We start from the raw sequence: 14729 nt of genomic DNA on the forward strand, positions 1-14729 counted from the left end.
CTTGCTCGGCCTTACTGTCCGGTCGGCCAATCTACTACTCGCCCGCCCGTCCATTAAGTCCGCTCGGACTCGAAGCTTGGTCTGCACTCAACAATTAACAGAAATCAACCCCTGCTAACAGCCTGAGATTATCCGCTCATGTCATTTCAACTATAAGTTAAATTTAATTCAGTGTAATTTAAATTCAACTAATACCCCATAAATCTCCGATAAAATATTGTTTATTCCAACATTTCTAACCGGTAATACTTACTAAAAATGCTGATAAATTTGCACACATTGCATGAAAACAAATAAAGAAAAAACAACCTCAATGGAAGACTTGTCTTGAGGTTTGCTTATAGTGTGCAAAAACATGTACAATTGTCGTGATTATGCCATGACATAGTTTCAGTTCTCATCTGAGGATCAATATACACATACAACTTATTTTATATATGAAATGACACTATAATTTTACTATATACATTCTGCTAGCCAGATCTAATACTGGCTGCATGCTTAGAATCTATAGAAGAGTAGGGTTCAATCTCCATAAGCCTATGGAACAATGATCTCCTCAGTCCATTCCTTCTCCTCCCAATTTCTGATCTCACCCAACGTGGAAAATCATTCATCGAGCCTGTAATTACGATGACAGTCTTCTCACAAACTAGATTTGCAAGAGCCACAATCGCTTCAGGCTCCATCGAAGAAGATGCATCCACCAAGAAAATGTGACTAAAATGGTTGGCTTCAATTCCCGCATTGTGAAGTCTGAAACTACTCATGTAGGTGGAAGAAACAATGTTGAATTCTCTGAGCCTATCAACAGGAGGACAAGTGAAGCACTCCCCTTTAAACAGGCATGTTGGCATAATGTCATCTGGCACAAGTTCCATGTCTCGGAAGGTAGCATTAGCTCGGAACAACTTGGTCTTTGGAATCTCGTCGAGTAAACTCCTCATCAATGCATCGCACGTCATGTTCCTCGGAGTGCATATTAGTATTTTGGAGCTAACAACATTCCTATGTATTTGGATGACTGCTTCTTGAATAAATTTCCCAGTGGCAGTGAGTTCTCCAAACTCGTAGGCGAGGGGTCCTTCTATGAGATAGGGGACAAGACCTTTACAGTTTAGGATTCTTCGAATTACATGATAATGCTTAATGGAAGACTGGATGGTTGGAGAAACCATGTTCCCATCTGAGCTTGCATAATCAGTAATGCCTTTGGGATTTGGGAAGAGGATCTTACACAGCAAAGGATTTGTTGCAGCTGAGATTGCAATATGAGATCTTTTCAAGCAAACTCTATTGAAGGAGAAGCTAACATTATACTTTTTCGTTGATGAATGTTGTTTGTGAAAATCGCGTCCAAACTCTACTAAAACAGTTCTGCTCTTTACCACACAAACAATGACTCCCTGGTTTTTTTGGATAAAATGGAAAAAAGAGAGCAAGAGATCTAAATGTTAGATGATAAACCAAGACTACACAAGTATGTCACAGGTGAAAAGATAAAATTGTCTCGAATGTTGTGTTAAAGCATAGCACCTTCAAGACTATCTTTAGGGCACATAAAATATCTAAATATCATGATGCAATGCTGGAAGTATAGCTCAACATTTCCATTGCACATTAAGAAGAATCTGAGAAACAAACCTTGAAACGTTCAGCAGATATCTGGTCTGAGGGCTGCACAAAGACAAAATCTCTTGATAAAAGATAAGGTCTTTCACGAACAGCTTCAATCTCGAATGCTACAAAAGAGTGTTGATCATTCCGACGGTTTTTTGTCTTAGAAGTCTCTCTCAAATTATGAATTTTAGAGTCTTTCTTTTCTCGCAACTCGAGAGTAACTCCTTCCAGTAAATATTCGCTCCATTTCTATGTAAAAAGATCAGCATGGTAAATTGAGACCAATAGCATGAAAGAAACTGAATTAAACAATACATCAAAGATAGAAACTGATTTAAAATTTTTGAGGTAATAAGCTATATAGAAATGCAATACTACAGTAATGAAAAGAATGTGCAAGAGTTCTGTGTTGACAATATTTCAGTTTGGTAAGAATAAAAGAATACCACTTGACAACATTAAAAAAAATTTGCTTGGATTTAGCAAATTATACAACAAACCCCAGGTTTGCTATTCAGCATTCCCAATCTTTGGAAATAATGTTCTAAGGTGTATAGATCAAAGAGAAAATGGAGGAATAGAAAGAGAGGTGGGTGATCGCTGATAGCAAACATAAGTATAGATAATATGGATCAATATATGCACCTTCTGACCAGACCATGTTAATGAACATATGCATCTTTTGATTGATGCAGACCAAAATTTGTAAAAGAAATTGCAAAAGGCTACAAGATAATTCTTTTTGACTACATCCTCTTGGGTTGAAGAATATCTCTATATGTGCTTAGCTGTATGGGAAAAAACATCAAAATTGTAAAAGAGTCCAAAACACAACCACACAAATTATTTTTACAATTTGGTTTGCGAAAAAATAAACCCCCTATAATGGTGAACAAATAACTTAAAGTGGACTTCCACCCATCCTCTTTCCCTTTCATGTTTAAATCTGAAGAGTATACTATCATCCTCAAAGCATAGTGCTAACCGATCATACCTTTAAAACACTTGAAGATCCACTTAGTTTACTACCATAGTATACATGTGTGATCCAATTGAAAAGGACTACAGAATCTTTGCCATCTCTACTTCTGAGATCTCCCTAGTACCTTTAGTCAACTTAAAATGACTGGATAAGAGAGTTGTGACTGCCTCAGCATCTATATGTTGAACCTTTCTAAAACTTGTTCAACATATTTCTCTTATAAGAGCCACAACTGTCTAGCTTTTCATCTTGAGGAATTTCTATACCTAGAATGCATATGGTTAGCACCAAATTCTATATATTATATGATCTACTAACTCTTCTTCAACTAATCAATCATAATACTATCATACCATATAATTAACATATCATCCACATAGAGGAATAGGATATCAAGATTACCATGTGAGTATAATCTAAAATTTACACATGAATCAAAATCTTCTCTTTAGTAGCCTAAGCTAGTAAATGGGAGTCTACCTTTTCATATCAGTTTCTAGTTGTATACTATAACAAGCTCTTCTTCAACCATATGTTTCTTCCTCTTATCTTAAAATTCAGATGGCTTCTCCATATATATCTCCTACTCAAAGTCCATGCAAGAAAGCGAACTTGGCATCACACTGTCCAAGCTCATGATTCAAGCTAGTTTCCCGACCCAACACAACTTGAATAGATGTTATCTTCATAAGTGGAAAAAAGCTCTGAACAAAGACAATACCCTTCTTTCGACCGAACCCTTTTACCATTGGATGAGCTTGTATTGAAACAACTTATTGTGACCTTTCTTCAACTCAATCACCCATTTGTTCTTTATAGATTATATATCATGTGGCAACTCAACAAAGAGATTTCATCTCTTCTTGCATAATTTTTATCCAAAGATCTTTATTTGCATAGCATTGTACCTCTTGCATTCAATTTGGCTCCATTTGTTCTATTCAACCTCTTTACTATAAGGTTAACAATTGGTGGAAGTTGCTCCCCAGAGCTACATCTTTTTCTGACTATATTGTCACATTTTATTCCACACCTAGCCACTTATATATAAAAACTCCAGGTCAGTTATTGATTCAGGAGTAGACTATAAATGAGTAGAAACTGCTGGGAGATCTACAATTTTACTTTAGGTAAATTGCAAGTCTTCTTTGACCTCTCTATATCACTATAGCCTCATGCTAATGGAGGTCTATTTCTCTACTTCTTATTATCTTCTTCTATTCAGGATCATAAATGTACAACTACACACTACATTTCTATATAGAATGAATATCAAGGTCCTCATGGCACAGTGAATAAAAGCCCTACAACCAACTATTCTCATATGATTATAACATATATTATTTTCATTGTAAGCTCACTCTAACAAACTAATAGAATTGATGGAGGAACTATTCAATTGATGGGGGAACTAGTCAATAAATATGCTATTTCATTGTCTCCCTTCAAAGAAACTCAGGTGATTGTGTCATCATAACATGCTCCTCATTTTCTCCACAATGGCCATTCATCCGCTCGACAACTTTATTGTATTGAGGTGTCTTAAATATTATCAGCTCTTCGCCTTTTGACCTGAGCACGTGATGATTACATGGGACTCCAATTTTTTTTCCTTCTATTTTGAACATCCATATCCTATTAATGACACATTCATCAATTTTTCTTTGTATAATCTATCCAACATTTCTAAGACTCCTTTAATTGCCATATGCATACATATTCCCTGCCTTTCCTTTTCTTATAGTCAAAACTATAATTCATATATATATGTATATATATCTTAGCTCCACTTAATTTAAATTTTTACTTCCAAAATTTCTCTCCACATTTTCAGCTTTTAACTTTATTCTATCTATACTCTTATCAAATGAGACAACATAATTTCTAAGTAAAATACATCAAAATTGCTTATCTTCTTTAGGAATAGCAAGTCAATCTAATATTACTGAAACATAATCTGTGTTAAGCTAAATCTTTCTGTAAACCTATAATTATAGGAAACTAATTTATTTTCAATATCCCTCACACTAATAATTATATTATTATTCTTATAGCATTCATTACATTGATATAATTGCTATATATTTCATCTAAAATCCACCATAATAACTATGTAGAAAGTCCATCACAAACCTTTTTGTCAATGAAAAGTTATGTGCGAATGAGCATACATACACATATTCCTTTCTCAATATTTCTCCATTAGTAATCTCTTTTAGAAAGAATCTATAGTTGATCTGTTCAGCATATAGTCAAATTATGTTTCAATAGTTCATTTTCCATATCTTATTCTTCTCACGCTTTCTAAGAGTTTCTCATGATTTGATTCATCAACTTATTCCCCCTATAATTTGAACAAAATTATAGATCACCTTTGCATATTTGATTCAGAAGTGACAACCTCAAAAGCTTAAACTGTTAGAAAAGTGATCAGCCTTAGTAATATTAATGCCAAGAAATGAGGATTCGCTTTGTGACAAGAGAGTACCTCGAGTTCATAATCTTCTGCGTAAAGCAAAATACGGAAATAATCAGCATAACCGTGTGGGTTTAATGGCATCATTGCAGGCAACATATCGATCTTGATCAGCTCCTCGATATCCTCAGGGATCTCGTATCTTTCAGCAAGTGTACGTTTTTTGGAAAATGGAGAAGCCTCGGATGAGTGGGGAGTAGTAGATGATGAAGAGTCGGAAGAGTAGTCCTTAAATATCAGAGTAAAATCATGACGACTAATCTCAGGTTTCCGTGTCTGTTGCTTTTGGAAAGAAGATTCAAACGTATCTGTGAAGTTGGAGGTATTTGATGGAAGAGTAGTCGATGACAAAAGCGAAGATTTGTCATGGTAATTCGAGGTCGATTGACGCTTTTTCCAGACTAGAGTGGAAGGCCCATGCGATGATGAGGCAGGATGTTTGGATGAGACTGAAGAGGTCAAGGGAGAAGCAGAAGCATTTAAGGAGGGTTTAGAGGGCTTCGTCGTGGCCTGATGCGTAACCCAAATGTGAGTGGAATCAGGCACCTTGGCAGAAATCTTCCCATTCAGTTCAGGATTTCCGTCTCTTGCGTCAGGCGTGTGCTTTTGCTTGCTCGTGGTTGTTCCCGGCGATCTCCAACTGGCATCAGCCTGTTGGAACTGTGAACTGAAAGGTAAAGTCTTCGATTCCGATGGGCGAGATGAAGACAGTGGACTGAAAGGCAAAGTCTTCGATTTCGGTGGGGAAGAAGAAGATCGGGAAGCTCCGGAAGAAACTTTTGGGGCAGAATCGTTAGGCTGCTTCGATGGGAGAGGACCGGAGGCGGTGGAAAACCTAGATAGCAAAGAGGGGGACGGAGAAACAGAAGCATTTAACGGCGGAGAAGTCACTGAAGGCTTGCACGGATACAGTAAGGTGGTAGTTGAAGGATACGACACCGACGATGAGGAATTTCTAGATAGCAACGGCGATCGTATCGGAAAATCCTCGACGCGATGGTAGTTTCCCCAGTGGTTGGTGCTGCTGCTGCTCCACCTACTCACGTTTAATCGATCGAAAGCGTCGTCGTCATCTCTGCAGCAGAAGATGCAGCGCAACACATCGAGGAAGCACCCCATGCTCGATCTCGATCTCTAGTCTGGAGAGACGAACAAAGGAGCAGAGACTTAGTGGAGACAGTCACTGCTTTTTCTCGTACATGAGAATGCTTCCGCGGACTTGAAACATGAAGTCTTTGTAGTTTGTAGCGAAGGAAGAACAGATCGCCTGTTTTAATTCGATTGCCAAACAAACAATTATGATTTCTGATTGATCAACTTTTCAATGATTAAATTCAGTTGCATTGCTGTCTGTGTTCGCTGTTGTAGATGTAGGAGAGAATCATTGTAGACTTTGACTGACCGCGCGTCATGATTTTTAAAAAAAAAAATCATTAAAGGCGGAGTTTGTTTTAATTTATCATCGAAACTATGTTCGCTTTGATTTTTTCGGGAATATTTACTCTTCCAATCTTGCACTCTCACCTGCCCATAACGATAATAGAAAACAACAATAACACGTCGGTCACCTGCTATTGTTAGAGCATTCACATAAAATTTTCCATAGTCTACATGGCTCCCGTGAAGGAGCTTCCTCATACTGAGAGGAACTCTATTTCTTATTTTTTTCTACCTTTTTCATTTTTTCTAATTTTTTAATTTTTATTTTAAGTTTGTTTTTCTAAATAATAAAATATTTAAAATAATAATTTATGAGAAAATATGAAATCTATAAATCTAGATAGCTGGAAAACCTATTGCATAGGATTTTAACTATGCACTTACTTTAGGAACATCTCTGACTGGTAATTAGTGATACTCAGAATATCATATTAAATCTATGTTTTGATGCATGACTAAGTTTAAAGTTAGTCTATGTGTATACTAATGGAGTGTCTGAAGATTGAAGGTACAGGTTACTTGACAAGGCGCGAAGTACTTGTTGGGAATAAGGTAATGGCAATGACAATTAGGGTTGTAAATGAACCAAGTGTTCGTGAATAAGCTTGGTGTTCGGCTTAATAAAAGTTTGTTTATGTTCATTCAATATACACAAAATTAATTAAACAAACAAGTTTAAACAGCTTGTTAAGCTAAACAAACAAGTTTAAACACATATGTAGTTAGCTTGTTAACGGCTAAATATTTAGCTAAGTTATGTGAACATAATCATAATATATTTTATTATAAAGATGAAGAAATTGAGAAAAATATTTTAAATAGAATACATACAACATTATTAAAATAGAGGAGAATGTCGATTTTTTTTATCGTGAAATTATTTTAAAACTTAAATGACAGTTTTAAAAGCAGTTAAACTAGTATGATAAAATATAATAATAAACGCTCAATATAATTTTTTCTTGACTAAAGAAGATTTTTAAGAAAGTAGCTTCTAAGAGTTTGACTCACCACACAAGTTCATATGCGGCAAGGGGTTCCAAACTATGTAAATATATGTGTTTCTTGTATTTATATTTCCACTACATTTATTATTTTACTTCTAAATTTCTCCTATTGCACTATTCACCCTTCCTATATCATCACACTCGATCTTGCTTTTGGCATCAAACTAAATTCTCCAAAATATCAAATCGACATCCCATCGAAATGGCCAACTACTTTTATCTTCCACCTCTACCATATGAAGAAGTCTCTATTATTAGTAAAAGATGATAGCGCACTACTTCTACATTCACTTTGAATGTTAGATAAGCATAAAAAAAGATTTCAAGCACCAAAAGTCAAAGAAGGGAAAGCGCTCGAGAAGAAGAAGTTCAAGGTAAAAGGTAATGAAACTATTAGGCTGTACTTTGCTTAATGAAGATTTGCTCACGATTGGTGAGTATGTGGACACAAAGAAGTTGTAGGACAAATTAGTTATGATTCATGAAAATCCCACATTAGTGCATGAATCACCAAAAGAGTGCTACAAGAAGAACCACTTGTTATTGATGGAGTAGTCGAAGACGAAAGACCATTGACTCCTACCTCCACCTCTAAAGAGGAAAGCCAGAACTTTAAATCTCATCGAACCAGTAGTAAAGGAAAGCACCATAGTTCCTTCAAATCTCAGTCTCAACTATGGAAGGTACTCTAAATTTCAAAAACATATTATAGGCTTTGCTTACAGGGAAAAAGGTCACTATCAAGATCGATGTCCTCAAGTAAAAAAGCCAAATTAAAGAAGACGTCAAAAAAAGGGAAACTCCGAACCACTACAAGTATCAAGATAAAGTAACCAAATCACAGAAAAAAAAACAAGAAAGAAATGTGTACTCGAGAAGATGTACAATTTTAATTTTATACAAAAAATGAATGATTTAGTTAGATCTAGAAATATGATTCAAGGTTTGGAAGATCAATTGAAAGGACTAACTATCATGGGTTTGTTTGTGTTACGAACCAATACCCAAAAGGAAAGTTTATGCACACTCCTTCCATAGAATGTTATATAAGTGCAACAGATCTCAGTTCATTGGATTTGTCCAAGGAAGTCATTCCTAGACTATCTAATAAATTCAGTTTTTTGGTCCCAAAGAACCACATCTGTTGAAAAGAATAAATGAGCCTCTACTTCAGAAACTACTTTAAGATTTAGTTCAGAATAGATGCAATGGAGAAAATCTATAAACATATCTAGTCTAGAATTTTCTGTTTCCTGTAATTCAAACACTCAATTATAATCTAATAGATTCCTTTCACTAATTCTATATGCTCAAAGAAAGTGTGTGGTAAAGTAAGTGAAGTCATGGTGTTGGACTTTGAGCTTCTTCAGCCATGAATCTGCAGCAGTAAATAGAGAGGTGATTCTTTCCTGGTCTCCTGATTCTGGCATTGTCCAAAGGTTCCCCTGAAGCTTGTAAGTTGCCAATCCAAATGGAGGAAGATAGATGCGGCTGCACTTTTCCTTAGATCTGAATTCATTCTTCCCAGATTGGATAAAATTCAAATCAGTTATGCTTCCATGAACCTCATCTGTAAGATTCCAGTAATTCAGTTGATAATCTCATACACATTACTAGTTATAAACTAGAATGTTAGTTGATAGTAGGCTTTCCGAGATAAATACTTACACTACTTTTACTAAGTACACACCTTGACCTCAAAATAAAGACATACCTTGAAAGAAAGAGGACAAGGTATGATAAGTCAAGAAACACACAGACAACTCCTTCACGCTACGTCTTGTTGGGATATGATAAATAGGATACCTGTTTGACAAAAGTAATTGAACCTTGAAATAAAATAATGCTCATTTATAACTTTCAGATCAAAGCATTTCCTTTGTTATACTTCCAAACATAATCAACGATAAAAGTGAAAAGTTGTAGGTAACATTCAGTGAAAAAATGTAGGTATGGCATACCAGGCTACAGACATCCAACTGGCTGGTGAGAGTTCTGTACTCTTGAAAGAAAACAAACCTGGGTGTGAATGAGACAACTCGAGTACCTATCCCAAATAAGAGAAGAATTAGAAAGCAAGAAATTGAAAATGTTTAGAAGAACTAACCTCATAAGCACAACTTACCTTGTCTAGAAGAGGAACTCTTCCATAAGGGGAAGTACTTTCAGAAAACTCTAAGTATAAGTGTCCAACTTGCTCACCATTCCAACTAACAGTATTATTCCCACCATTCTGCTTAACATCCCTAATCCATAACAACAACCAGTCCAACTAAATTGCAGCCTTCCATTGAATCTGAAATTATAACTACTCAGTAATCAATGAATAGGTACAGATGGAGAACCTGGCACCCGCAGGAGCTTTGTTAGTGTAAATCTGAACACTAGATAGGTATGGCACATAATATTGCACAACCATCTCCTCACTTTGTAGGCAGACCGGGACGCCGGCGCCATAAGCACTCCATTCACAGTACTGCTCCCATAAGTCTCCAAGGTTGAAGAACTCGACACTGTCCTTTCCGACCATTTGCCAAAGATTGTTCAGGTCTCGACACCATGACTGTGAAGAGTTGTAACTCAGATAACTAAAAGCACATGAATTGTGTGTAGTTGAAGTAACAAGTGAGCATCAATTAGATAGTTTCAAATGTTATTCTTAACTACTAAAACTATGCGTTCTTACACACACACACACGCGCACACAATAAAAAAAATGATAGATTTCATCATAAATTTGTGCAGATATGCGAAGCGTCTTAGCAAAACCAAAAATATCTTAGGAAAAAGATCAAACAGTGCGGAGGCATGTTTATGAGATACCAGCAGGTCAAGAAAAGAGTGAGACCTTGGGGAGTTTGTGGGACGGCATCGAAGGAGTGGTGGAGTCGAGGAAACTCTGGAGATTGGAGCGGCCTCGCCATTTCTCCGTCATTATGAGAGGGAAAGAAATAGACTAGCGTTACAGGAGCGCAAACCTTACGCAAGATTCAACCTTGACAAGCTCCTCGCCTCCCAGCGTCATTCTCGTCTCGCCTTTCGAGCAAAAATTGATTCTTTCGCTCCCCCTAACGAGAAAAAGAAGAATTAGAACAAAAAAGAAAGCTTTTTTTTTCCTCCGTTTTAGGGATTGAGGAATAAGATCTCCTCTCTCCTATTATTCTTGCAAAGTTGGGAGCGAGATTTAAGCTGCTTGACCTTGTCTCCGATATTGCTCCCAAAAGTCAAATTTTGGAGGAAACAGATTGGTGTTCGGCGATTGGTCATTCGCTCAACATGGAGAGAAAGCCAGAAAAGCTTACGAGGCAGTCAAATCTTTTCTTTTCTCCGTCTTAAACTGGAAGATAGGAGATGGAGGTTGCAGGAATCACCGAGTGTAAACGTTTGACTTTGGATCAGCATATGAAACTGATAGGTTTCAGGAACTGCTGTTGGAGAGGAAACAGAGACAGAATTGGAGTTATCAATGGCATCAACAAGTTGGTGGAAAAGGTGAAGAGCATGGAGTTGAAAAACAATTAATTAATGCTGGTATTTGAATTCAGGTCAGGATAAGATCTTCAACCATGTCTTTTTTTCTCCAAATTATCTGATGATTTGGATTAGTTTCTTAGAGAAGTATGATAACTTTTTTGGAATGTATATATATATCTTCTAGAAGAAAATTTCATGAAAAAGTCAAGAAACTCGGCAAGAGTTGATATCTATTGAGTTGGCATAGCGTATCAGGTAATCCAGTAAGGGCAAAAAAAAAAAAAAAAAAAAAAAAGTTTAATAAATCCTTTTGAAATAATAATAATTCTTTGTTTTTTTTGTTAGAGTGAGAAATAATTTTTTGCCCCGGAGTGGAACAATTGGTATTTTGCATTGATTGTTGTTCTAATATATCTTAGAAGTTAATAAATCTTTTTGAAATAATATTAATTCTTTATTTTTTATAGTGAGAAATGATTATTTGTCCAGTATATGAGTTAGGGCAGTTGATATTTATGTTGACGTTTGCTCTGGTAGAACTTTAGTTAATTCTAAAATAGATCGGTGTCTGACATAAAAGGTTATTGTACTATAATAAATGCCCCTTTTTTTTAACTATTTTAGAAAATGTGGGACAATCCTAAGAGCAACGGTTTCACCTTTTATTTTAATAAATAATAAGCACATTTCTCATGCACTCAAGATTTAAAATATAGGGAATACAAAATATTTAGATTATTAATAATAATTATTATTATTATTATAATTCATTAGGATCGATTTTAATGACATGTTGACTTTGATCCGGCTGTTTTAAAAAATTCATTTTCGATGTGGATTGATATTTAAATTTATACGATTTTTTAAATACAATGTTTCAGAGTTGCATGGGGCATCAGATCTATTTAATAAATTATAAAAGGATTAAATTCTGATGACCGCAAGAGATTTAAGCTTTAAAATTTAATAAATTTTGGTGGCAGAAAGCATATTTTTATCCATATAGTTAAAAAAAAGCTTTTCTTTTTTAAATAATTATTAAATCAGCACTCTATCTATAATTTAATATTTAAAATAGTCCTCTATACTCTATCTTAAAATAATTTTTGATTAAAATTTCATCATCTTAAAATAACTTTAACTAAAGTTGCATCACCTTAAAAGAACTTTGAGTAAAATTACACAACTTTAGAACAATTTTGATCAGTTTTAAAAAGTTACACCGCCTTGAAGTAATTTTGATCAAAGTTGTTGTTCCATGATGATGCAATTTTAATAAACTTGAGCAAAGATGTTGTTCGAAAATGCTGCAATTTTGGTCCAAATTATTCCACGAAGACATATTATTCTAACGGCATGGATAACTTCAATTAAAACTGTGCCACTTTACAGTAGTTATGATGAAATATTTTTTAAAATGAGCACAAGGATATTTCAAATAAAAAATAATACCCTTTTACGATATAAATAGATCATGCTCTTTTTTTTTAAAAAAAAAGATCAATTTGGAATGGGTGTAATAATTTGTTTTAATATTATTAATATAACCCTAAAACTTTATTAACTCATGCTAAAAATTGTAATTAATCTTCTAGCTAAAATAAATGAGCTTTATGAAAAACGTCAAACGCCACTTTCAGCATCTCACACGGTCAATTTTACAATCATCTATGAAAAAATTGATGGTAATCAGATTTACGGTCAATCTCACAATCATCTATAAAAAGATTGATGATAATCAGATTATTTCTGAATTAAGAATTTTTAAATACTTTTTTATTATATTTTATTCTATTTTGATCCTCAATCCGACTTGAAAGAGGGGCATATGATGATAACTAAATTTATCTCCAAATCATGGGATTATCTTTTCTCAAATTCAAATTATTTCCATCCAAATATTTGAGGCAAGATCTGCCGAGTAATATAGTCAAAATCTACCGAGCAATAGGGTTAAGTTCCTCCGATCAATATGACGAGGATCCTCTAGGCAACCTAGATCACCAAGCAATAGGATAAAATTTTACCCAAGCAACCAAAATGCTTGGAGCTAGAGTAACTATCCATTATTATCCTAACTGCTACAATAACCTTCACGGCTACAATTCCTCCAAATATTATCAGGGCAATCGCTGCTTGCAGTACGTCCAATTATTATCTGAGAGATAATTGCTACGGTAAACTTAGTTGCTATAGAAACCTCCAATTGTAATTCGAGGAATCATTGCTATAGCAACCTCTAAGTATTATCCGAGCAATCATTGCTACAATACCCTCCAATTATTATCCAAGCAATCACTATTATAATATCTCCAATTATTATCTGAGCAATCACATTCTCTATGATACATGGTAACCTCCCGTTATTATCCGAGCAACCACATTCTCTATGTTACAATATCACATTTAGGGATAATCATGAATCGGATTCATTTAATTATTGAGGTAAAAAATTATCCTTTTACCACATGGTAACCTCCCGTTATTATCCGAGAACCACATTCTCTATGTTACCGTATCACATTTAGGGATGATCATGAATCGGATTCAAGGTAAAAAATTATCCCATCCTATTAAATCAAATAATGTAATAATATCAGGACCCTACACCCAACCTTATATTTGACGGTTCTTATGTATCAGATATCCGACAATTTGCCAGTTATTTAGAAATCCGGCCCTATATCCAATGAAATATAAAATATAAATATAAACATAATAAAAAAATAAAATATTTTAAAATGATAATAGACATTACCCATTACACGTTGTAGTAGCTAATTAGTAATAGCTACTACAACATATAGCAGCTTATCGACAGTAGCTGCTACAAATAGGGGTGATCGTGGATCGGGTTGGTTTGATTATTGGGATAAAAAATTATCTAACCCTACTAGATCAGATAATGCAATATCAGGACTCTACATCTGACCCTATATCTGGTAGTTTTTTTTCGGTACGATTTGGATCGGTATGAACGAGTTGGTCGGTTTGACAAATTTACTGCTCACCCCTAATCACACTGCTACCGTAAAACTATAGTAGAATAAAGTTATGATGCTATTGAAATCAATCTATTCTGCCAAGTAATATAATTAAGTCCTTTTAAGCTTCAGAAGCTCAGAAATTTTTGGTTAACAATACATGACGATTAGAGAGTCAGAGAAGTAGACAATAGGTGTCATAGGTGATTTCTTTGATTCCTTATTCTTCACCAACGTAACTCATGAGAAAAAGTGGGAAGAACATGAAGAATAACGTGAAGATCGCTTTCTGATAGTTATATAAGCACTAAAAGAGATTACAATGATCTTCTTATTCTTGCAAACAAAAGTAATTTTTCTCTACCAAGCTCTTTTTTTTTTGTCTTTTTTTTCTTCTTCTTCTTGACTGACTTGAGCATGAACAATAAACCGGCCTAAATTTTAATATATGTTACATCTCAGGATACAAGATCTGATCACGAGTTGAAAGGTGGATCCAAACTTTGGACAAAAAAACCTATAAGATATAAATTAGAAAATCGAGCAGAAGGATAGACTACAATGAGCATATTCCTTATGGAAGAAGCATCATTTCCCTCATTTTATTCGTTATCCAATTAGTGCTTGGCCGATTTCTACTCCGTACCTATAACGAATTATTTAGCATTACATATCGCTATCATGGGAATAGACAGTGACTCGAAACCTAATCAACTGTGAAAATCCATATATAATAATTAGGTTAT

At 34.9% G+C, this 14729-nt stretch overlaps 2 protein-coding genes across 3 annotated transcripts; both read right to left on the minus strand.

Annotated features, from left to right (window-relative positions):
- Nucleotides 1-294: 294 nt before the first annotated feature.
- Nucleotides 295-6313, minus strand: LOC121985680 (probable RNA helicase SDE3). The gene is made up of 3 exons (XM_042539281.1): nucleotides 5091-6313; nucleotides 1645-1869; nucleotides 295-1406 (listed from the first exon to the last, which is right to left on the minus strand). Exons 1-3 carry the CDS (start codon nucleotides 6195-6197, stop codon nucleotides 474-476), a joined length of 2265 nt encoding a protein of 754 aa, XP_042395215.1. The 5' UTR covers nucleotides 6198-6313; the 3' UTR covers nucleotides 295-473.
- A 2332-nt stretch (nucleotides 6314-8645) lies between these two features.
- Nucleotides 8646-11052, minus strand: LOC122011350. Of its 2 annotated transcripts, none has more exons than XM_042567842.1 (7): nucleotides 10724-11052; nucleotides 10504-10593; nucleotides 9871-10088; nucleotides 9651-9771; nucleotides 9487-9572; nucleotides 9240-9331; nucleotides 8646-9095 (listed from the first exon to the last, which is right to left on the minus strand). In XM_042567842.1, exons 3-7 carry the CDS (start codon nucleotides 10053-10055, stop codon nucleotides 8836-8838), a joined length of 744 nt encoding a protein of 247 aa, XP_042423776.1. In that variant the 5' UTR covers nucleotides 10056-10088; nucleotides 10504-10593; nucleotides 10724-11052; the 3' UTR covers nucleotides 8646-8835. The 2 variants fall into 2 exon arrangements, with proteins under 2 accessions (XP_042423776.1, XP_042423703.1); XM_042567769.1 differs by having other exon boundaries at nucleotides 8647-9095; nucleotides 10374-10593; nucleotides 10724-11051.
- Between the last annotated feature and the right edge of the window lie 3677 nt (nucleotides 11053-14729).

This window comes from Zingiber officinale, chromosome 1B, assembly GCF_018446385.1.
Source record: "Zingiber officinale cultivar Zhangliang chromosome 1B, Zo_v1.1, whole genome shotgun sequence".
Lineage (NCBI taxonomy): Eukaryota > Viridiplantae > Streptophyta > Magnoliopsida > Zingiberales > Zingiberaceae > Zingiber > Zingiber officinale.

Excerpts from the sequence above, each read along its gene's own strand:
- LOC122011350 (XM_042567769.1), bottom strand. The coding sequence starts at position 10,460 with ATGACGGAGAAATGGCGAGGCCGCTCCAATCTCCAGAGTTTCCTCGAC. Across the intron at positions 9,772-9,870 it reads AAAGCTCCTGCGGGTGCCAG|GGATGTTAAGCAGAATGGTG; the intron begins GTTCTCCATCTG and ends GTTATGGATTAG. Across the intron at positions 9,096-9,239 it reads CTTGTCCTCTTTCTTTCAAG|ATGAGGTTCATGGAAGCATA; the intron begins GTATGTCTTTAT and ends GGAATCTTACAG.
- LOC121985680 (XM_042539281.1), bottom strand. The coding sequence starts at position 6,197 with ATGGGGTGCTTCCTCGATGTGTTGCGCTGCATCTTCTGCTGCAGAGAT. Across the intron at positions 1,870-5,090 it reads CAGAAGATTATGAACTCGAG|AAATGGAGCGAATATTTACT; the intron begins GTACTCTCTTGT and ends CTTTTTACATAG. Across the intron at positions 1,407-1,644 it reads TATCTGCTGAACGTTTCAAG|GGAGTCATTGTTTGTGTGGT; the intron begins GTTTGTTTCTCA and ends CAAAAAAACCAG.